This window comes from Zalophus californianus, chromosome 1 (genome assembly GCF_009762305.2).
Source record: "Zalophus californianus isolate mZalCal1 chromosome 1, mZalCal1.pri.v2, whole genome shotgun sequence".
Taxonomy (NCBI): Eukaryota; Metazoa; Chordata; class Mammalia; order Carnivora; family Otariidae; genus Zalophus; species Zalophus californianus.
This window is the reverse complement of record NC_045595.1, coordinates 1,104,100-1,125,796: the sequence shown is the minus strand read 5'-3', so window position 1 is coordinate 1,125,796 and position 21,697 is coordinate 1,104,100. Positions and strand designations below refer to the sequence as shown.

Sequence of the window (21,697 nt, the reverse complement as noted above, 5' to 3'; positions counted from 1 at the left end):
AAGGGAAGAGAGACGAGCAGGGGGGTGTGGGGGGGGTGCTCATCTTCTTTTCTGACCTTTCCTTCCCCCTCGTCAATTTTTTTTTTTTTTTTTTGGCAAAAAATGGAGCAAGCCAATTCCACCTTCTTCAGCATCTTCTTTATCCCTTTGGAGAGAGAGTCGCAAGCACAGGCTCGCCCCCTGCCTCCCCTTCAGGCCCAGCGCGGCAACCCTGAGCGCTGGGAGGTGGTGGGTGAGTTCCAGAAGGTTCCACGCAGGTGGCCACGCCATGGCCCCAGCACGCAGGGATTCCGGGTGGGCTCCCGCGCTCTCTCTGTGCTGGTTTCTCCTCGTGGAATCTGGATGGGTTTTTTGGTTTTGTTTTTTTCTGTTTCCCGGGGTCTGTCTCTCCCTGTGTGTCATCAAGGTGCCTAAAGGTAAAGTGAACTGACAGGGGGCGCCGGGCAGGAGGCGTCTGGAATGTACCCGCATGTTCGAGCTTGCCGCCCCCTCCAGTCTGGGGCTGGCTGGGGGAGGCTGCCCGCCTGGGGGCGCCGGCCGGCTCCGCTGCGACCCCTCCCCAGACGTTAAGGCAGGCGATTCTTGGCACAAGGAACCCTGGTGGCCGGGGGAGGGGGGGCAGCTGGGTTCTCGGTTGTGGGGCGGTTCTGCCGGCGGAGGGGCTGGTCTTGGTGGGGGTGGGGCGCTGCAAGGACCCCCAGCCCGACGGGGGTTTTTGGCGACTTTGGAAGGGGGGGACCGCTGGGGAGGAGGGCTCCTCCGGCCTCCCTCGTGGGGGCGGGGGCTGGCGAAGGAGGGGTTATTCTCAAAATTCCTTCTAATACCCGGTTTATATTTCTAGTATGTGCTTCTTGACCCGCTTTTGGGGACGACGCGGGGAGCCCTGGTTTTGCCCGAGGCCCTCTGGGCGTCCTGAACGGAGGGAGGTGGGGAGCCCCTTCTGCCACCCCCTCCCCTCTGGGGGGGTGGAGGGCTCCCTTTGGCCTGGAGGGGACGGGGGGGGTCGGGAGGAGGGGCCCTTTTTGTGCACTGGGCTGGGGGGCAGGCTGAACCCCTCCAGCGCCCCCCCCCCCGGGGCGGGACCGGGCCGGCGGGGCGGGGCGGGGCGGGGCGGGGCGGGGGCGCGAGGGCTCAGGCCTTGGAGAAGGTGGCGGCGGCGCCGGCGGGGCCCGCGGGGGCGGCGCCCGGCTCCTCGGCCCAGCGGTTCATGCAGCGGCGCCGCGCGTTCATGAAGAAGTTGCTGACGGTGTTGAGCTCCAGGCCGAGCTGCTGCGAGATGGTGACCTGCATCTCCTTGGACGGCCGCTTGTTCTCCTTGAAGATGGCGATGAGCGTGCGCCGCTGCAGGTCGGTGAACACCAGGCGCTGCTTCTTGGGCTGGAGCGCGCGCTCCTTCTGCTGCTCCTGCTCCTTGCGCTTGCACGCTGCGGGCCGCCCGGCGCGCGGGACGGGAGACAAAGCGGGGACACGGCGTGAGGGCGGCTCCACGGGCCCGGCTCGCCCTCCTCGCCGCCCCCCGGGGCCCTGACCCCGCGCTGCCGCGTCTCGCGGCCGCCGGGACGCTGCGGGACATTACGCGCGAGCTCTGTGGCTCAGGTAGACGGCGTGGGAGAAGCCGTGAATTACCAGGTCCCTGGGGTGTGTCCCCGACCCCGGTAAACGCCCCCCACCCCAGTGACGGGAGTACCAGCCTGTGTCTCCTTCCCTGGGCTGTCAGTCAGGCCTGACCAGCTTAGGGACCCTGTGTCGTGAGGCTGACCTGACGTAGCCCTGGCGCCGGGGCCCAGGCCTCCCACCCGCACCTCCACCCCAGGAGGCTGAGGCCCAGACCTGGCCTCCCTCAAGTGCCCAAGGGATCCTCTGGAGCTGGGAGGATCTAAGGAAGAGTGGGGGGATGAAGCACCGACCCCCCCCCTCCGCTGGAAGCAGAGAGAAGGCTGCAGAAGGCCCCCCCCATCACGCCCCACCCCCACCCCGGCTGGTGGATGCTTGCAAAGGGGAGTGGGCAGCACCTCAGGGCAGCTGAGCAGGACCCCAGGCTGCTCCGCGGGCCCCAGCTCCAAAGTGGACCCCTCCCCTCCATGCGGTGGGGCCAGGGGTTGGAAAAGATGAACTTCACCAGCCTGCACTGGCTCCTTCCCTCCAAGGGGCTCTATCAGAGTCTCAGTTTCTCCACCAGGTACTAGTCAGGAGGTGAACAGCCTGCTCCCTCCTGCCTCCCCACCAACTCCCCACCCCAGCTAGTCTGTCACCACCCTCCGCTATACTAGCAGAACCCTGCACCCAGCCTGGTGACCCACCGAGACCACACACCAAACTGGCTTTGTTTTGGTTCTGGAAGAGTGTGAACCGGATGGCATGCCAGATCAATGTCCACACACATCTGTAAAAATAGATTACTGTTCCCTGTGCTGTGGCTCATTTCTCAGGGACAACGGGTTCTCCCAGGAGAACTGACACCACACTTCACTCCCTGTCTCCCCCTGACCTGAAACACGCAGCACTTCCAGTGGGCTCTTTCAGGTTTTATGATTAAATAAGGGTGATGTTTGGAGATTACTGGACAGTTAAGAAAAGCCTCTAAGGGGGAAGAGAGAGAGAGAGAGAGGAGAGAGGGAGAATGAGAAAGGGGGGAAGGGGAGGGGAGAGAATAGAGAGGGAGGGAGAGAGATAGAGGAGACAAATGCGGAAAAAACTATGATGGATACTCTTGGGGGTAAGAGAAAAGTGCTGTATCCACGAAACAAGAACAGGGTGCTGTTCAATAAAAAGGACAATGGAAAGGGAAGACAGTACTCTTGAAGTAAATGTATAATCGCTGGGATAAACCAACGTAAGGACTGGAACACAGCGTTAAGCAAGTACCCCCAGAAATAGGACAAGGCAAACGCCAAGATGGGACATGAGAGAAAGGTGACAGTAAAGGGTGGCTTGGGCAGGTCTGCCATCTGATTCAGAGGCAATCGAAAACTAGAGGGAGAGATTACCAAATAAATAATGAAAAAAAAAATCCATGTTTGAAGGACATGAGAGTCCGCTTAAAAGAGTCCATGCCATGAAGTGCTCAGCTCAATGGGGGAATAAAGATACTCCTTGAGGCTCATCCTTGTGAGGGTCCTGAGACCCAGAATAAAGAGAATAAAGTAAAAGCTCCCAGAGAGGAAAGCCAGACATCTGGGAGGGACTAAGGGTCAGAGTGGCTTTGGCTTCTCAAAAACTAGGAGATGGTGAACTAATGCCTTCAAAATTCTGAAAGAAATTCTATTCAGCTAGAATTGTATACCCAGCCAAACATCAAGCAGGAGGGCGGAATAAGGACAAAGTCAGACAAGTCAAAGTCTCCAAAAGTTGACTTCTGTGCACTCTTCCTCAGAAAACTCCTGGAGGATGTGTTTCACCAAAATGAGGAGGTAAATTAAAAAAGTAAAGTGTGGGATTCAGGAAGTGTGACTTTCCTACCAGAAAAGGAGAGGATCCTCCAGATGATGGAGAGGGCAGAGCCTAGAAGACCGCGGAACAGAGGCACTCAGGACGTGGAGGGCAGCCCCGTCCAGCACCAAGGGACGTGGAAAGGGGACATGACCTAATATGTGTGGAAAATCCTATTGAGTTGGTTTGCATTTTTGTTGGGGAGTGTGGGAAGAACTTGTGATAGGCAACTACTAACTCCTGGAAAAACAAACAGTTGTACAAGAAAGAAAAATGCAATCCTAGTACTCTATGTGGCTCAGATGTGGACAATATTCACTGAAAGCATAATAATGTAATGCTGAATATTGATTTAAGCAAAAGACTGTATTCGTAACTATACTGAGAAGCTGACAGAGGGAAAGGGTGTGGTATGGATATGGAAAGATGGTGCATGAACAGTGCACCAGGCAGCCTTCTATGTACAGAAGAGGGAAGCAAAAACATAAGCTCATATTTTGTCTGCATTAAGAAATGTTGGAAAGGAGTGAGAGGACCCGTCCTGACCTCCCATCTCCTTGGAACTTGGCCACCCTGTTCAAGGGTCAAGAGTCAAGGGTCAAGGGAGGGACTGAGTCCCCCATTCTTTCAAAGAGAAAGCTGAGTCTCCAGCATCAAGTCCAGGGTAAGAGTCAAGACTCAGCCCCAGGCCTTTAAATTTCAAAAGAGGCCCTCCTTGCCCACCAGTTGTAATCTTCAATTCATTAATTGATTCACTTGTTCCTTCATTCACTTTAGCAGTTTGCTCACAAATACATCACACATTTACAGCAGGGACAAAGATACAAATGATCCTCAGAAAGCTCGGAAGAGGGACACCTGGCTGGCTCAGTCGGTAGAGCATGCAACTCTCCATCTCAGGATCCTGAATTCAAGACCCACATTGGACGTAAACCTTACTTTAAAAAAAAAAAAAAAAAAAAAGAAAACCAAAAAGAAAGCTCACAAGAGCTTTACATGTCAAGAGGCTTACATGTCTCTTATCTTTTAATCCTTATGATAATTCCATTAGGCAGGGATTGTTCTCCTTACTCCAAGAAGGTAAGCCACTTGCCCGAGGTTGCCCAGCAAGTCCCAGCATGGGCAGGACAGGAGCCACGGTGGCCTGGCCCTGGCCCAGAATGGGAGGGAGGTAAGACATGGTTCACCTCTCTCCCCCTACGTCCCCCTTCTCCAATCAAGTGCCTAATGGGGGCCTCAGAGGCAGGGGCTGGGGGAGGGGCCAGGCCAAGCAGAGTCATGAAAAAACTTCGTGTTTTGTCGATCACAGCAAAAAGAGGCTCCCCTCTCCCCCCTTCCCAGTGTTCAATCTAATTACAGCTCCTCACAGCCCCAATCGATCTGGGCTCCAGTCAGAGCTGTTTCCAGGAGCAGCTTTTGTCCTGGCTTCCATCCCCCACAGCACCCCGGAGCCTAGCCCGGAGGCTCAGACGTGTGAGTGCCAGTCGGGAGAGGCAGCCCAAATGGCCCCCATCAGTGCACCTGCCACCATCGCCACCTTCCCCTCCTCAGCATCCTGTCTGGTGCCCGAGATCGCTCCCACCACCAGCCCACCGCTGCTGTCCTTGTGTCACCTGGGCACCCCGAGAGGAGGACAGGCGGTGGGTATGAGCCCCTTTGCAGAAGTGAAAGCCCAGACTGGGAGAGAAGAGCTGACCCAGAGCCCGGCTGGGGAGAGCGCCTGGAGGAGAAGGCTGGACTTACCCACAATGCCAACCACCAGCCTCCTACTGCGACGCCACTGCTATGGCCACCTCTTCCACAAGGATCTCCACGGGGGACCGCCACTGTGGTTTCCACTCCATCACCTCCTCCACCGTCACCTCCCCCACCGCCTCCGCCACCACCTGCACCGATTCTACCATCATCGCCTCCTGCACCATCACCTTCTCCACCAGCAACCCTTCCACCTCCATCACCTCCTCCACCTCCTCACTGCGTCACCCACCACCTGCACCAATTCTACCATCACACTTCCACCACCATCGCCTCCTCCACCATCGCCTCCTCCACCACCTGCACCGATTCTACCACCATCGCCTCCTCCACCATCGCCTCCCCCACCACCTGCACCAAATCTACCACCATCGCCTCCTCCACCATCGCCTCCCCCACCACCTGCACCAAATCTACCACCATCTCCTCCTCCACCATCGCCTCCCCCACCACCTGCACCAATTCTACCACCATCGCCTCCTCCACCATCGCCTCCCCCACCACCTGCACCAATTCTACCACCATCACCTCCTCCACCATCGCCTCCCCCACCACCTGCACCAAATCTACCATCACACTTCCACCACCATTACCTCCTCCACCATCGCCTCCTCCACCACCTGCACCGATTCTACCACCATCACCTCCTCCATCATCGCCTCCCCCACCACCTGCACCAAATCTACCACCATCTCCTCCTCCACCATCGCCTCCCCCACCACCTGCACCAATTCTACCCACACTTCCACCACCATTACCTCCTCCACCATCGCCTCCTCCACCACCTGCACCGATTCTACCACCATCACCTCCTCCATCATCGCCTCCCCCACCACCTGCACCAAATCTACCACCATCTCCTCCTCCACCATCGCCTCCCCCACCACCTGCACCAAATCTACCACCATTACCTCCTCCACCATCGCCTCCTCCACCACCTGCACCGATTCTACCACCATCACCTCCTCCATCATCGCCTCCCCCACCACCTGCACCAAATCTACCACCATCTCCTCCTCCACCATCGCCTCCCCCACCACCCGCACCAGATCTACCACCATCTCCTCCTCCACCATCGCCTCCCCCACCACCCGCACCAGATCTACCACCATCTCCTCCTCCACCATCGCCTCCCCCACCACCCGCACCAAATCTACCACCATCGCCTCCTCCACCATCGCCTCCCCCACCACCCGCACCAATTCTACCACCATCGCCTCCTCCACCATCGCCTCCTCCACCACCTGCACCGATTCTACCACCATCGCCTCCTCCACCATCGCCTCCCCCACCACCTGCACCAAATCTACCACCATCGCCTCCTCCACCATCGCCTCCCCCAACACTTGCACCAATTCTACCATCACACTTCCACCACCATTACCTCCTCCACCATCGCCTCCCCCACCACCTGCACCAAATCTACCACCATCACCTCCTCCACCATCGCCTCCCCCACCACCTGCACCAAATCTACCACCATCGCCTCCTCCACCATCGCCTCCCCCAACACCTGCACCAATTCTACCATCACACTTCCACCACCATTACCTCCTCCACCATCGCCTCCTCCACCACCTGCACCGATTCTACCACCATCTCCTCCTCCACCATCGCCTCCCCCAACACCTGCACCAATTCTACCATCACACTTCCACCACCATTACCTCCTCCATCATCGCCTCCTCCACCACCTGCACCGATTCTACCACCATCACCTCCTCCACCATCGCCTCCCCCACCACCTGCACCAATTCTACCATCACACTTCCACCACCATCGCCTCCTCCACCATCGCCTCCCCCACCACCCGCACCAATTCTACCATCACACCTCCTCCATCATTGCCTCCTCCACCATCACCTCCCCCACCGCCTCCCCCACCACCCGCACCAATTCTACCACCATCGCCTCCTGCACCATCACCTTCTCCACCAGCAACCCTTCCACCTCCATCACCTCCTCCACCTCCTCACTGCGTCACCCACCACCTGCACCAATTCTACCATCACACTTCCACCACCATTGCCTCCTCCACCATCGCCTCCTCCACCACCTACACCGATTCTACCACCATCACCTCCTCCACCATCGCCTCCCCCAACACCTGCACCAATTCTACCATCACACTTCCACCACCATTACCTCCTCCACCATCGCCTCCTCCACCACCTGCACCAATTCTACCACCATCACCTCCTCCACCATCGCCTCCCCCAACACCTGCACCAATTCTACCATCACACTTCCACCACCATCGCCTCCTCCACCATCGCCTCCCCCACCACCCGTACCAATTCTACCATCACACCTCCTCCATCATTGCCTCCTCCACCATCGCCTCCTCCACCACCCGCACCAATTCTACCACCATCGCCTCCTCCACCATCGCCTCCCCCACCACCCGCACCAATTCTACCATCACACCTCGTCCATCATTGCCTCCTCCACCATCACCTCCCCCACCGCCTCCCTCACCACCTGCACCAATTCTACCATCACACCTCCTCCACCATCGCCTCCTCCACCATCGCCTTCCCCATCACCTCCTCCACCAACTGCACCAATTCTACCATCATCTCCTCCTCCACCATCACCTCTCCCACCACCTACATCCCTTTCGCCAACATCGCCTCTCCCATCACCTCCTCTCCTATAGCTTCCTCCCCATTACCTCCCCTATCACCCCTTCTCCAATCATCTCCATTGCCTCCTCCTCCATCACCTTCACCACCGTCACCTCCACCTGCATCGTTTCCTCTACTATCACTTCCACCTCCATCACCTCCTCCACCACCTGCACCAATTCTACCAACACGGCCTCCTCCACCATCAGCATCACTTCTGCCCCATCAACTCCTCCACCTCCACCTCTGTCACCTCCACCTCTTTCAACAGCATCACTTCCAATACCTGTGCATCCATCACCACGCTGACACCACCTCTGTCCTCTCACTTCCTCTACTTGCAGCCCCACCATAATGACCTCCACTGCAATCACCTCCACATCACCTTTGTTTTTATGGCCATCCCTGCATCCCACCTTCCTGTTTGCTTCACCTGCACCAGCACCTCCTCCAATATCCTCGTCTACACCACAGAGCCCCATCACAGGGGCCACCTTATATATGCCCAGCACAGGAGGACTGGACCCTGAGTCCCTCACCAGAGGCTCCCAGCCTGTGGTTGGGGGGCAGGGAGTGGCCCCAAACACAGACCCTCACCAACAACCGTGGTAGCTGGGAAGAAACCAGCTGGCTGCCAGACATGTTCCGGGACCCTGGGCAAGTCAGCCCCCCGCCAGGTCCTTGGGCTCCTCATTTGCAAAATAGGGACACTCTGCTTCCTTCACACATTCTTCACTGCACATCAGCTCCCCCTCCCCCATCCCCACCCTGTCACCTCTCTGCTCTCATCTCCTCCACTGCCCCCCTTTTCTTTTCTTTATTTTTGCATAGAATTACAGTGATTCACCCACTCTATCCAGGGGCCCCCTCGAGTGTGGGTTTGGGTCCTCCCTCTATGCCTCCAGGGACTGAGAAGCTGATATTAAGAACGACTGATTCTGAGATGCTCTGATCTTAGATCAGAGCTGGTGTCCTCTCTCAGTCTCTTCGGAGTCCAGGGATGAAGAGGATCTAGTGCTGGGTCCTGGGTGGTCCCAGAGGCCCTGGAAAAAGATCACAGGTGGTCCAGAAGAGACTGAGAGCCCACTCCCAAATCTGAACCCCTCATGGGTACCCAGCAAGTAAGCCAAAAGGGCCCTGTCCAGCCGGCCAGCCCCAGCCCAGGCAGGGCTCCAGGTAGGAGGGGGTGAGGCTCTGCTGGTCCATAGCTAGGTGGGAGCAAAAGTGAACTGGGGGGACCCTCAAGTTCCAGATGAAAACCCTTTCATTTCAGACCCCCTGGAACTTGCCTACATAACACCTCTCTTCTGCCTGCTTCTTACCTTCCTAGAAAGTGCTGGGGTCAACAGATCACGCCCTCCCACTGGTGCCCCTCCACAGGCCAAGAGGATGGTCAAACCCTGCCACCCCCTGCATTATTGCACGGTGTCTGCCCTCTGTGCCTCTGTTTCTTCAAATGGAAAATTGTCTTAATTGTGGTCTTGCCCAGCTATGGGAAGGGATTTAACCAGAAAAGTCTTGAATATCATGGTGGGGCTGAGATGAGGTTCTGAGATCCCATCTAGGGGCCACATGGCCATAAAGTACACCCCCCCGCCGCCACCCCAGGTCTGGCCTCAAGCCTCTGCATCTCTCCCAAGATCTTCTGGGAGAGGGCAAAGATGGAGAAATTGAGGTAAGGGGTAGGGAGTTGGCTGCCCCAGCCCGGGGCATCCTACACCTCTCTCAAGGCCCAGGAGCAGGACCCTTCCCCCAGGAAACCCTTCTCTTCACCCCAGAAGAGTGGGGTCAAGCCTGAGCTCGAGTTCCCTCTGTTGCCCTACACAAAGTGGGTCCACAGGAGAGAGCTTGCTGGCTGTGTTTGTGCAGGGATGACACTCCTGTGTGGGTGGTGGGCCAGTCAGGGGAGTGGGACCCTCGGAGCACCCTCAGCAGCGTGCACCATCTGAAGTCAGGGAGGGAGCAGCTGCGGCCTCACATTCAGTCGCCCCTCAGGGCTGCGTGGGGGAGAGCGGGGTCGCACCTGTTCACCCCAACACCTTCCGGTAGCTACGCTATTCCCTCTCCCTCCTCCCCTCCTGCCTCCTCCTCTCCCTGCTCCCCCTCCCCCCTTGCCCTCTCCCCCTCCTCCCTCTCTCCCTCCTCCCCTTCCCTTTCCTCCTCCAACCCCCCCCCCCCCCCCCCCGCCTCCAGAGGCCCACTGTGGTCTGGTGCAGTAACCAGAGAGCAGTGGGTGACTGGTGGGGAGAAATGCCGCCGCTGTGCCCGTCCCGGGCCATCCCTGGGCTCCAGTGGGCTGACCATACAGGCATCTGTCTGTCCCCTCCAATCCTATTGGAGGTGTCCATATGGGGGCTGCCACAAATGCCTGGCGGGGTGGAGGGCTATGTGTGATCGTGGTACTGTGCATGGGCTCTTGGCACATGTAGTGGGCTTTGCTGCAGTTGGGGGGTGTCCATACATAACCCACAGGGGTGCGTAACTGGGACATCCTGTGACCCTAGCAAGAGTCGTCCACTCCACGGGCTGGAATGTGGGCAGTGACATGGGTATGTGGAGGGGTGCTGGAGGGGAGAGCCCAGAGGCTGTGGCTGGGTCACCAGGTGGTGGAGGAAGACCCAGGAGCCAGCGGACAGCTGCATGACAGGTGAGTATTAGGGGGAAGCAGTGTGAAAAACTGGAGGTGTGATGTGTCGAGCCTGGGTGGCAGCAGATGTGCATGGCACCCCCAGGGAAGCTCAGTGTCTGAGTGGGCGGGATGCAGCCCAGGGACCATCTAGACCCTCAGGATGGCTGCTGTGTACCTGCCTGCTCCCGGGCTGCCCACCCACGCCTTCACCAGTCCCCGTCCATGGAGCCACGGGGCCTTGGCTCCATGGGCTCAGGGGCCTTGAACACACACTCTGGGCACACTGGTTTCCTGGCTTATCAGGCAAACACAGCGACCCCGTGACCCTGATCCTGATACACCTGTCTGTCAGCGGGAGGGAGTGGTCCTGTTGTGCAGGGGGCATGAGGGTCTGAATGAGTGCCAAAGCGGGACCCTGGACCCATTCCTTTCTTCCTTGCTTGCCTCATACCTTTATCTAGCACCTACTGTGTGCCAGGCCCCGCTGGGAGCAGGACAACCTCCCATCACACAGCCACGGTCTGATGCCTAAGACATGCCCCTCCAGTAATCCCATGGATAAGTGGAAAGCCAGGGCTGACTTGCTTCCAAAACAGGGCGCTGGCTGCCTGGCTCGGAGCAGGGAGAGATGGAGGTGGCGTATGAGTGGGGGTTGCGAGCCCAGCGGGGTTCTAGGAGGCCTCCAGGTGGGGACAGAGCTAGGTATGCAGGTGGGCCTGGGCACCTAGCCCGGGTCTTAGACGTGGGGGGGGTCTAGGGGCCTAGTGGTCTACTGAAACCCCAAGGACAAGAAGAATGAGCCAGAGTGGCAGCAGGAGGGCTGGGTTTGACAGGGAAAGGCAAGAGCTGGACCCCGGCACCAGAATTCAGCAATGGGGGCACCTGTCCCTCAGTTTGTGCCATGCCCAGGGCAACAGCTAGGCCGGTGTGTGTGCCCTCTCCCCTGCACCCCTGCACCGAGCGCCTGTCCACCTGGCTACAGGATGGGGGGTGTGGGAGCAGGAGCGGGAGTGGCTGTCCCCTCCCCTCTGGCCACCTCCTGTGCTCAGCTTAGGCTTCCAGGAGCAGACAATTCAATACGGAGCCTGGTCTCCGGCTGGGATGATGACCGGTTTCCTTGGCGACGCGTCCCGCCCCAGCCACCAGCTGCCCAGACCCCAGATGTGGGGAACACTGATGCCCCCACCCTGATGGCTTGTCCCCACCAGACTGAGCTGCCCTGAGCCTCCCCCGTGGCCTCCTCAGTCCAGAGATGGTGGATGACTTGCCCAAGGTCACACAGAGAGTCACTAAAGGGGGCCTGGAGTCCACACACTGACCCTCTTTATCTATACCCTGCACCCCTGGGGGAGCCTGAAAGGGGTTCCCATGGTGGGGCTCAGAGTCGTCTCCAAGGAGACAGGTGCAGAGCCAGGCCCCTGCCCTCGGGCAAGGACCCTCAGCGGCCTCAGCAGCCCCTCCTCATCTGTCGTCACGGCCTGTCCCCTGTCCACTCGCTGCCCCTTCCTCTCCTTCCCCTCCCCCAACTGCCCTGGCACCTCGCTCCTCCAGCCAGCGCCTGGCCTTCGGGGGAGGCCTCACCTCCTCCCCTCTCTACGGCTCCCCCAGATGGGCTTTTAATGGCCACGTTTTCAAATTAGTTCTGAGCCTTCCAAAGACTTATCAGGGAAACGTGTGTTTCTGCAGGGATTTGGGGCACCCCTCCGGGGCTCCATCTGGAAGTTGCAGTGCCTGGGGCTGGGGAACTGGGGTGTCTAGGGGCAGCTCACACTTAGACCGTGAGCCGTGGAGACTCCCCCCCCCATTCAGACACCCTCCCACAGGGGCAAACTGAGTCGGTGCACCGGCACACCCAACCCCAACCTGCACACAGCGTTTATTTTCAAAAACCTATTAAGAAATCACAGTGGCCAGCAGTTGGAAATGGATTTGAAAAAGATGACCGGAAAGGAACTGGTGATAAAAAAGAACAGAGAGGCCAACCCAGGAAGGGGGGCGTGACCCAGCACTTTAGTGATTAGGAAGCTAATCAGCACAGCAACTCACAGAACACGGTGCCCCTCACCCAGTGGGGCCAGGTGGGGAGAAGGGCCGACCACGGCAAACCGTCTGGAACAGCCTGACTGTCCTCTGGCTAGGAGGTGGCCAGCAAAAGAGGGAAATGGCCCAGGAGAATAGGGCGTAGCCCGCAAAAATCACCCTGGAGGCACTCTCTTTACTGATGTGGAATGTTCTGGGTGTCGTGGAGAAGGAAGCAAAACAGAACCGACTTTCCAACGCATTGTTTTAAACAGAGGAAAAGGAAAATAGAAGGAATGAGCACTTGTAGCTGCCGGGTTAGGAGCAGCCTCTCTGTAGAAGGACAAATAGAAACTGGGCTGCAGGAAGGAGGGTCATGGAGGACGCAGTCTTGTTCCACATAAATTTGGAACCAGGCCAATGTGTCCACCATGGAAAATAATAATACAGCGTAGTTTAAGGAGGCGGGCGGAGGGAGAGAGCCGCGGCTTTGTCGTGGCTCCGACTGCTTCTGGAGCCTGTTTCTTTATCCAATTCCTGCGCTCCTCCGGGGCTGGGGATTCTAGTCTCCATTTGGGGAAACGGAGGGGCGCAGGGGCAAGCGACGAGTCCACGGTCACAGGCCTCAGACGCCGCCACTCGCCCCCCCCGCCGCCGCCCCAGGCTTTCCCTGGGCGCTCCCGCCCCGGTCCCGGGAGTCCGCACTCAGTGGTCCGCGCTCCCGGCGCTGCGCCCACGACGCCCGCAGCGCACAGCCCAGCGCTCCCCGGCCGCCGCCGCCCTAGCTTGTGTGCCCTACAGGGGTCTGGGGTCTCCTCACGTCCCGCCAGGCTGCGGAGGGCGAGTGCACTGCTGGCTCCTTTCGGGTTTAGGGGATCCTCACGCCCGCAGAGGACAGAGGTGCGGAATGCGGCACATCTCCCCGGCTCGCCTCCCCGGCAAGGCAACGTGGGGCGGCGTTCGCCTGGTGGGGGAAATTGAGGCACTGGCGTCTCCCCCAACGCGCGCGCGGATGCGCCTGACATTTGGAGAAGGGCGGACCCCTGCTGTCCCCGCATTCACCCTCCCCTGTTACTGTAGTTGGATGCGACCCTTTCTCAACCCCCAAGCACTAGGGAGTAGAGTCGGTCAGTAACTGTCTTAGATGCGCCAGAGACGGGTGTTCCAGCAAGCCCAGCTGGGGGCGCATGGCTGACCCAGTCGCCAGCACAGGTCTCGGGAGAGAGAAGGGGATTCCTCCCGCGGTCCCGCCCGGCATGCCGCCTTGAATACGCCAGATCCAGATCTGAGCAAGAAGACGGATGGGGTTCCTGAGCCAGAGTCTGCACCCCCGTTTGTCCCAGTGCGAATATGTGCGTCCCCACGTGCCTCCCGAGAACATCTCCACTTGCGACCCCTGCACTCCCCTTCCGCAGTCTGCGCCCCTCGTGCGTGCATCTCCTTGTCGCCGTTTCCATCTGCTGCGGATCTATGACCTGTTTAGACCCCAACAGGGTCTAACGGGCCCCCCTCCCCACAGCTACCCACGAGGCAAGAGTCCACAGGCAGAATGGTTTGGTTCCTAAGCCCACCCGCCCCTATACCTACTTGGCAGGGGGGAAACTGAGGCCGCAGGGGCCCCGCATTGCCCAAGGTCCCATGGGTCTCCCAGGCAGCCCCTGGCTCCTGGCCTAGCCTCTCCCCTCCCCCACTAGCGCTGCCTTCCTTATTGATCAAGGGCCATATTTAATTAAAAACTTGATTCAAACCAGCTTGAGCTCCCCTGGTTAAGCTGGGCTTTCTGCTACATACAAAGACGCAGGCCAGCCGCAGGGGCCCGGCATCCCTCCTTACAGCTACTCTGGGGCTTCCCCACCTCCTGTCCTTTGTCCTTAAGTGCCCACCAGCCAGAAGTTAGGGCATCTGCAGGCTGTGGGCAGGGAGTTTCCTCTGCATCTTAGGGTCTATGGGGAGCTACGTGGCAGGATGCTAAGCAGAGGTGTGATGAGCTCCAAAGTGACCGTAAGAAGCCCCTTCTTACGGTGCCCTGGAGAGGGCACCAGGGATGGGAGTGGAACCCGGAGCCCAGCAAGGAGGAGAAGGAGAGGGAGGCAGACCCAGAGGTGGGTCACTCAGACTAGAGTGGTGATGGCTGATAGAGAAGCAGCACAGGCATGCGAGAGGAGGTAGCGGGGAGAGGGCTCAGTTCTGAGATGGTAGGCCAAGGGGGCTTCGGAATAAAGGGATGGAAAACCAGCTTCAGCCACTCACTGTGCAGACCTGTTTATGTGCTTGACTGTGATGTGGGGGTGACTGTCCCTGTCTCGCAGACGGGAAGGGGTTATTGGGCTTGGGGCTCAGGGAGGGCTGGAAATGAAAGGCTGAGCTCAGGCTTACCCTGAGGGCCAGCTTCAGTGGGGGTGGTTGGCCAGGAAAAGCAGAGGCAGGGATGCTGGTGGCTCTGGGCTGGATGGGAGGAAGCTGGGACCTGGTCCCCACACGGCCTCCCTGGGGGGCTCACGTGGGCCCATGATCCCGTCACCCTCAGAGGAGCCCAGCCCCCACCGTTCACCTGCCTGAGGGTCATCCAAGCTGCTTCTAACCTGGAACTTGCCGTGACCTTGAGAGACAGCCTCCTGTCCTTGGCCTCAGTCCCCTGAGGCCTCTTCCAGCCTTTGTCCCGGCTGCACCACCTGCCTGGCATGTCCCCCTATTTGCAGGAGGTGGGAACCTGGGCATCTCAAGCCCTGCTTTCAGCCCCTCCAGACTCAGCCGATCAGGGGCTGCAGCGCCCTGTTTGCAGCTGGGGAAGCTGAGTCTGTTCTCCCTCCTGCTGGAACTGGCTCCATCTCACACCGTGTGTGGGGCTTTGGCAACTGCTTTCCTTTCTCTTGGCCTCAGCTTGCTGGTCTGTAAAGTGGGCACAAGAATCACATCCAGCTTCAATGGTCATTCCAGATGATTCCAGCTCTCATTCCTGGTGGCTGAGCCAAGGAGAGGGGGGAGGGCTTCCAGCACCCCAGACACCCCCCTCCCCATCTCGGAGTCTGCCCCTCTCCTCTGCCTCCCTGTCTGCATGGCGGGAGCACAGAATCACTGAACCTGGGCAGGGTCCTGGGGCTGTCCCAGCCAGGTCTTGTGGCTTGGAAGGGGGGCCTGGTTTGGGGAGGGGCGACCCAGGGTCGCCCTGGGCATGTTCCAGAGCTCACAGGGCTGTGCACCCGCAATTCCAGACCTGGTCTCCCTCACCACATGCATCTTTGTGGGAGCCTGTGGTGTGCCCCCCCCCCCGCCACCCAGACCCCTCCCGGACTCCCTGTCCACTCTCTGTGCATCTCCCAGATCCCGGGCTGCTGGGGCCCCCCCCCCGGAAGATGAGGAGAAGTGCGTGTGGGGAGTGGTTAAGCAAGGTGGCCTCAGGGTGCAGGGTCTGTGAATGCACACCCAGGGTCTCCATAGGGAGCGGTTGATAAGAAAACCTCCACAAGCCCCTACTAGGTGGCATCTTATTTGGTCCATTTCTCAGATGAGGAAACTGAGTCTCAGACCCTCACTCTTCACCCCACCAGTCAGTGAGGGAGCCCAGGTTAGGCTCAGGTCGTCAGGTCCCCTGCTGGGATGTCTTGGGGGGATCTGTAAGATGTGAGGGCCCCTTGCCGCTCAAGGTGAGGTTTTTACAGAGCTGCAGGGGTCCTTGCGCGGGTGCTTACAGAAGCTGCGCGGCCAGCCCTCTCAGTGGGACTTGGTTGGACCTCATGGCCTGGGTCCCTTCATGCTCAGACACCCCCGCCCCCCCCCCCAGTCTGGGATGGTGGCTACAGAGTGGGGGCAGAGGCTGGGGGCAGGCAGTGCCTGCCTCACCCCGGGTGGAAGAGCTGGTTTGCCTTTTCCTGTCCTTTACCGTCCCCTCCAGACCCCCAGCCTGGCCGCCTGCATCTTGGTTACAGAAATGGTCCCCTCCTCGCCTCAGTTTCCCCATGCTGGTTTCCACCACCCGTCAGGGTTTGGGGCACGCGACTCACCAGTGAGGCAAGAAGGAGGACAATTGCCTCCATCTGATATTTATTATATATATATTTTTGTGATCAGTTACAAAAAATACTTTTCCTCCAGAGTTGCAATTTAAACAATATTTGAAGACGGCCAAAGCCATCGACCAGCGGCAGTGATGAATTAGAGATGGTAATTCGAATTCATCGACCACCCCGCCCCAGCCAAGAGTCCTCCCGCCCCTCCCCCAGCCCCTCTCCCAGAATTCCTGTTTGAGCTAGAGCCAGAGAGGCTTCCAGGAGGAGGCAGCTAGCAAGCCATCCCACTCCCAGGACCTTGGAATGGGGTGGGAAGCTGAATCCCCCAGTGGCGGTGGGGTTATGGGGCTGCAGGATGGGCCTTGCCCAGACTAGCAGGTCCCAGAATCTCAGAATGTTACACCCAGAACCTGGCTCCCGCCCCCCCATTTTACAGATGGGTAAACTGAGGCACGGAGGGCCGACAGGGACCGGGCAGTGGGGTGGACCTATTTCTCAGGCACTTCAGAGAAACAAAGACACCATCCCTTTCCCCCTGGGCCCCAGATGTGGGAAGGAGAGAGGTGGTGAGCTGGGGAGGGGGGTGGGGAGAGACCCAGGCTGAGGCCCCCACCCGGCTGCCCTCTGGGACTCTCGGCTCTTCTTTGCAGTGCTTCCCTTCTCTGCCTCTGTCTCTCTGCCGCTCTCTCTTTGTCTCTCTGTGTTTCAGCTTTGGTTTCTCTTTCTGTTCCTCCCTCTTTGTTTCTGTCTGTTTCTCTGTCTCAGGTTTTGTCTTTTCCTTTCTCCCTGTTTTTGTCACTCTGTCTCTCCCTATCTCTGCCTCTCCGTGTCCATCTCTCTGCGTGTGTCCTCCCGTCCCCTGGCCCCAGCGCCCGCGGTCACCCGGGTGGTCCCGCCGGGAGCAGCGAGCGGAGAGGCAGGAGGCAGGCGAGCGCGGGCCGGACCGGGGCGCAACGCCCGTCGAGGGGTGAGCAAGAGCGGGGCGGCGAGTCCTGCCGCGGGGGGGGGGGGCTGGGGGGGGAGCGGCGACCAGGGGCCCCTGGGGGCGCTCCAGGCGGCGCGTGCGGGGCGCAGCGTTTGGGAGGGGGACGCGCCCCGGTGCCTCCCCCTAACCGCCGCGATTTGCCGCCACTTAACCGCTTTTCATTTGCGCAGCGACCGGAACTAAAGGCCTCTGAGCCGGCGGGCGCCTAATTAGCCCTCGCGCTCGGCCGGCCGGCCACCTCTGACTCCCAGGCCGAGCCCCGGGGTGGAGACGTGGCCCGGAGCGCGCGCGAGTTGCGGGGGGCGCCCAGGGCCGGGCGCGCGGAGCAGGCAGGTCGGTGGGGTCACCGTGTGGGCAGCGGCCGTCAGGAGCAGAGGACAGGCGGCCGGTCCCGAGGCGTTATCCCCAGCACCCCAGCGCCCCGCCCGAGGCGCGACCCCTGCGCTCACCCCTCCTTGTCCCCCTGTGCTCCTGAGACCGCCGCCGTTCGGACGTTCATTTTCCGAAAGGGGAAATCGAGGCGCACGGAGGTGAGACAGCTCGCCAGAGCCACAGAGGCCCGGGAGGCCCTGCTGGGATGCAAATGAGGTCTTAGTTTCCCCTCTTGCAGTTCTACTGGCAGCGGGAAGGGACGCCCCAAGTGCTCGAGCCGCAGGCCCCGCCCGGGGCTCCCGGGGCTCCCGGGACTCCTCGCCTTCGGTCTGTCGTTCCGCCCGCCCTGGCCGACCTTTGGCAGGGGGACCCTGAAATGTGAGGCTGAATACGTGAACGGGCTCCTCAGTCCCTTAAGGTGACCGTGAGAAAAATGGAAAGTGACGTGTGTTCTTTCGGGTGAGCCCAAGTCGGACACCAATGTCCCCTGAAATACGAGCGCTGGGGAGGAGGCAGAAGGTGGATGCTATGGTCCAACGGTCCACGTGCTACGCCACGTGTCGGTCGCCACTTCGTGTCTGACACCTTGGAGCGACGGCCGTGGCCAGAGCGTAGGGGGTGTGCTTTTCGGCGCTACCTGATGTCACCTATATTGCGCCGAGCAGGCTGTGGCTGCGTGTTGGTATGACCGAGGGGCCCCTGTGAGCACACCCATGTCACTGCGCGTGGGGTGGGGAGCGGGACCGAACAGGTTTTGCCTTTACACAAGACCTGTCTAGGTTCCTAACACCATTTCTCGAGTGTCACACTGGGTCACCTGCCACATAGAAAGGAAAATTTATTTTCCCGTTCCCTAAAGTGGAGAATTTAAGAAGCCTATAGGAGGCTCAGCTAGTCGCCTCACTCTGCAGAAGGGGAAACTGAGGCCATGTGTGAGTGCAGACTCTCCCCCCGCCCCGTTGTCCCGTATGCCTGGGGGAGACCCCTCTCCATCCCTCAACGATGCCCCTTCTCCCCAGCCCCCCCCCCCCTCGGTGGACTCCAGGCTCAAATCTTTCCCTGCCTCTGTGCTCCAGGGGCACCTAGTTTGAGAGACAGCCACTCCAGCTCCACTGGCCCCTGTGTGCAGAGAAGCGATCGATCGGGCGACGGAGCCGGCTATTGTCCCCACGGCTGGGGCAGCCGCAGCCCCCTCCCCCTGCGGCCAGGGAAAGACACCCCCTCCTGGTGAGGCCCATCATGGGACAGTGGCAGGGGCTCTCCTGCACCCCACAGGCACCCAGGAGAAGGGGGCCTGGCCAGGCCCCCTCGCTGGGGGCAGGTGTGGACCCAGCTGTTGTCAGCTGGGATGGGGGGAGGGAGCATGGTCCCCAGGGGGCCGGGGGCTGAGAGGCAGAGAGAGAGAGAGAGAGACGGAGAGAGCTACGGAGAGTAGGAGAAAGAATGAGGAACAGGAGCAGAACCAGAGCAAGCGAAAAATAAATAGACACCAGTCTGTCCCGACAGACAGAGGCAGAAATGAGGGAAACACAAAACGGAAAAGCCAGGCTGCCAGGAGTGCGCGCACCCGGGCCAGAAGCAACCGCGCAGGGCGGGATGCCGGCCGGGGTGTGAAGGCCTCCGGGCCGCGCGGGCGAGGGTCCCCCGGGCCGCCCCTCCCCCGCCCGTTCTCGGGTGACCTTTGCCAGCGGCCGGAGGGGGGAGGGGGCTATCGATCGCTGAGGCCGAGCTACAAAGAAGCGCGCGCTGGGGCCGAGGGCTGAGCGCGGGCCCGGCGCTGGCCGCCTCGTTGCGGGCGCCGGGTGCACGGTCCCGGCTCTCTGCGCAGAGCTGGGAGCGCAGCCGCGGGCTTTTCGGGAGGAGAGGAGCGGCTCCCTGAGAGGACAGCAGCGGCGCGTCTGGGGCACAGCACCTCCCCCCGTCGCCCCCCCAACACACACACAATGAGCGACCTTGCGGGTTGCTTCGAGGATCCTCCCCACAGTGTGAAAGGAGCCAGGGACCCCTCCCCGTTCCCAGAGGGGCCGGGCGGGCTGCTAAGGGGCGTGGGGGGGGGTGGGGAAGGTGCCACAATCTCTTTCTCCCTTTCGGCCACAGTACAGACGGGCAGGGGCACAGATCACACTCCAGCCTCCTGCCAGGGAGTCCTGAGCCAGCCGGCGGGGCGCGCGGCCCCGGCCTGAGAAGGGGCTGGGGTGCCCCGCGGCCGCCCTGCTTGGTGCTGGGGAGCCCCGAGCCGTAGCCCCGGGGTCAGGCGGTGTGCGCCGCGCTCCTACCTGCTAGGCGCAGCGCCGACATGCGCTGGAACTCGGGTTCCTGCAGCCACTTCCACATCCTGCGGAAGGTCTCCCGGCCCGACTTGAGCTTGCTCCACGGCTTGGGGTTGCGCAGCAGGTCGGAGAGCGTGCCCTGGGAGCGGCACAGGATGCGCTGCGCGAAAATGGCCTGCGGGATGCTGTAGCGCTTCAGCTCGGCAGTGATGCGCTGCGCCACCTCCTTGGTGTTGATCTCCTCGGCGGCCGCGCCCGCCCCGGGGCCGCCGCCGCCGCCGCCCGCGCCCGGGCCGCCGCCGCCCGCGTGGGACCCGTGCGCCCCGGCGGCGGCCAGCCCGCCCAGCGGCGCCAGCAGCCCCGCGGTGCCCCCGCCGCCAGCACCGCCGCCGCCGCCGCCGCCGCCGCCGGGCAGCCCGCGAGCCAGCGCGTCTTCGGCGCGCCCCAGCAGCGCGGCGTGCGGTTCGAAGGCGGCGGGCGGCAGCAGCTTGTCCCCGGCCAGGTGGCCCGGCGCGCCGTAGGCGGCCAGCGGCGGCGGCGGTGGCGGCGGCGGGGGCTGCGGAGCGCCGTGCAGCGCGGGTGGCAGCGCGTTCGGCAGAGGCGACAGCGGCGACCCCATGGCGGGCAGCTCCTTGCCGTAAGGCCCGTAGAGGTGGCCCACGGAGGCGAGCGCCGCGCGCTCGTCGCGCATGAGGGTGAAGCTGCCGCTCACGCTGGCCGCCAGGCGCTGCGGCGGGGGCGGCGGGGGCGGCGCGGCCGCCGGGTGCGGGTGTGCGTGGGGGTGCCCGCCGTGCGCCCCGGCCACCGCCGCGGCCGCTGCGTGCTGGTGGAACTTGTCGGCCACGGCCGCGAGAGGCGGCAGGTGCTGCAGGGGCGTGAGCGTCGTGTAGGTGCCGCCCAGGCCGGGCGCCTCACAGGCCATGCCCATGGCCGGGTGCAGCGGGCCGGCCAGCTCCCCGCGGAAGTCGGCGCCGCCACTAGCGCCGCCCGTGCCGCCCGCACCCCCGGCGCCCCCGCCGCCGCCGCCGCCGCCGTCCAGCAGGCTCGCCATGCCGGCCACCAGGCCCGGGCGCCCGGGCGCCACCAGGCCGCGGTGCTGCGCCGCCGCCGAGCGCGCGTGGCCCGGGCTCAGCAGCTCGCCCGCCTGCGCGTGGGCCACGCCGTGCAGGCCCCCCAGGCTCTCCAGGCTCAGCTCCATTGCTCGGCCGCTCGCCCGCCGCGCGCGCTCCTCGGCGCCGGCCCGGCGCGCTCAAGGCCGCCGCATGGCCCCCGCCCGCTCCCCGGTGGCTGCGCGCGAGGCTGCCCGGCTGCGCGGCGCACCGCCCGGCCCGGCTGCGAGCGCGGCCACCAGGATGTGGCGGGGGAGCGGCCGCCGGCGCCCGGGCCCGGGTCTGACGTCAGCACCCCCGCCCACCTGCTCCCCTGGCCGCCGCCTCCCGCCGCCTCGCTCTCCGCCCGCTCCGGCCCCCTCGAGCGCCAGGCCGGCCGGAGTGGGCCAGACTCGGGCTTCTGGGGTCCCCTGCCTCGGTGCCCGCCCGCCCGCGCCGCCGCCCCACCCCCCCGCCCCGGGGCCCAGCCCTGAGCGGGCTCAACGGGCCCTCATC

General features: G+C 61.6%; 1 protein-coding gene across 1 annotated transcript; it reads right to left on the bottom strand.

The window, feature by feature from the left end:
• Positions 1-1,131: 1,131 nt before the first annotated feature.
• ONECUT3 (one cut homeobox 3) lies at positions 1,132-21,291 on the bottom strand. Its single transcript, XM_027586747.1, has 2 exons — positions 20,100-21,291; positions 1,132-1,424 (listed from the first exon to the last, which is right to left on the bottom strand). The coding sequence occupies exons 1-2, from the start codon at positions 21,289-21,291 to the stop codon at positions 1,132-1,134; spliced, it is 1,485 nt and encodes a 494-aa protein (XP_027442548.1).
• Positions 21,292-21,697: the final 406 nt, after the last annotated feature.

Excerpts from the sequence above, each read along its gene's own strand:
- ONECUT3 (XM_027586747.1), bottom strand. The coding sequence starts at position 21,291 with ATGGAGCTGAGCCTGGAGAGCCTGGGGGGCCTGCACGGCGTGGCCCAC. Across the intron at positions 1,425-20,099 it reads GTCGGCGCTGCGCCTAGCAG|CGTGCAAGCGCAAGGAGCAG; the intron begins GTAGGAGCGCGG and ends GGCGGCCCGCAG.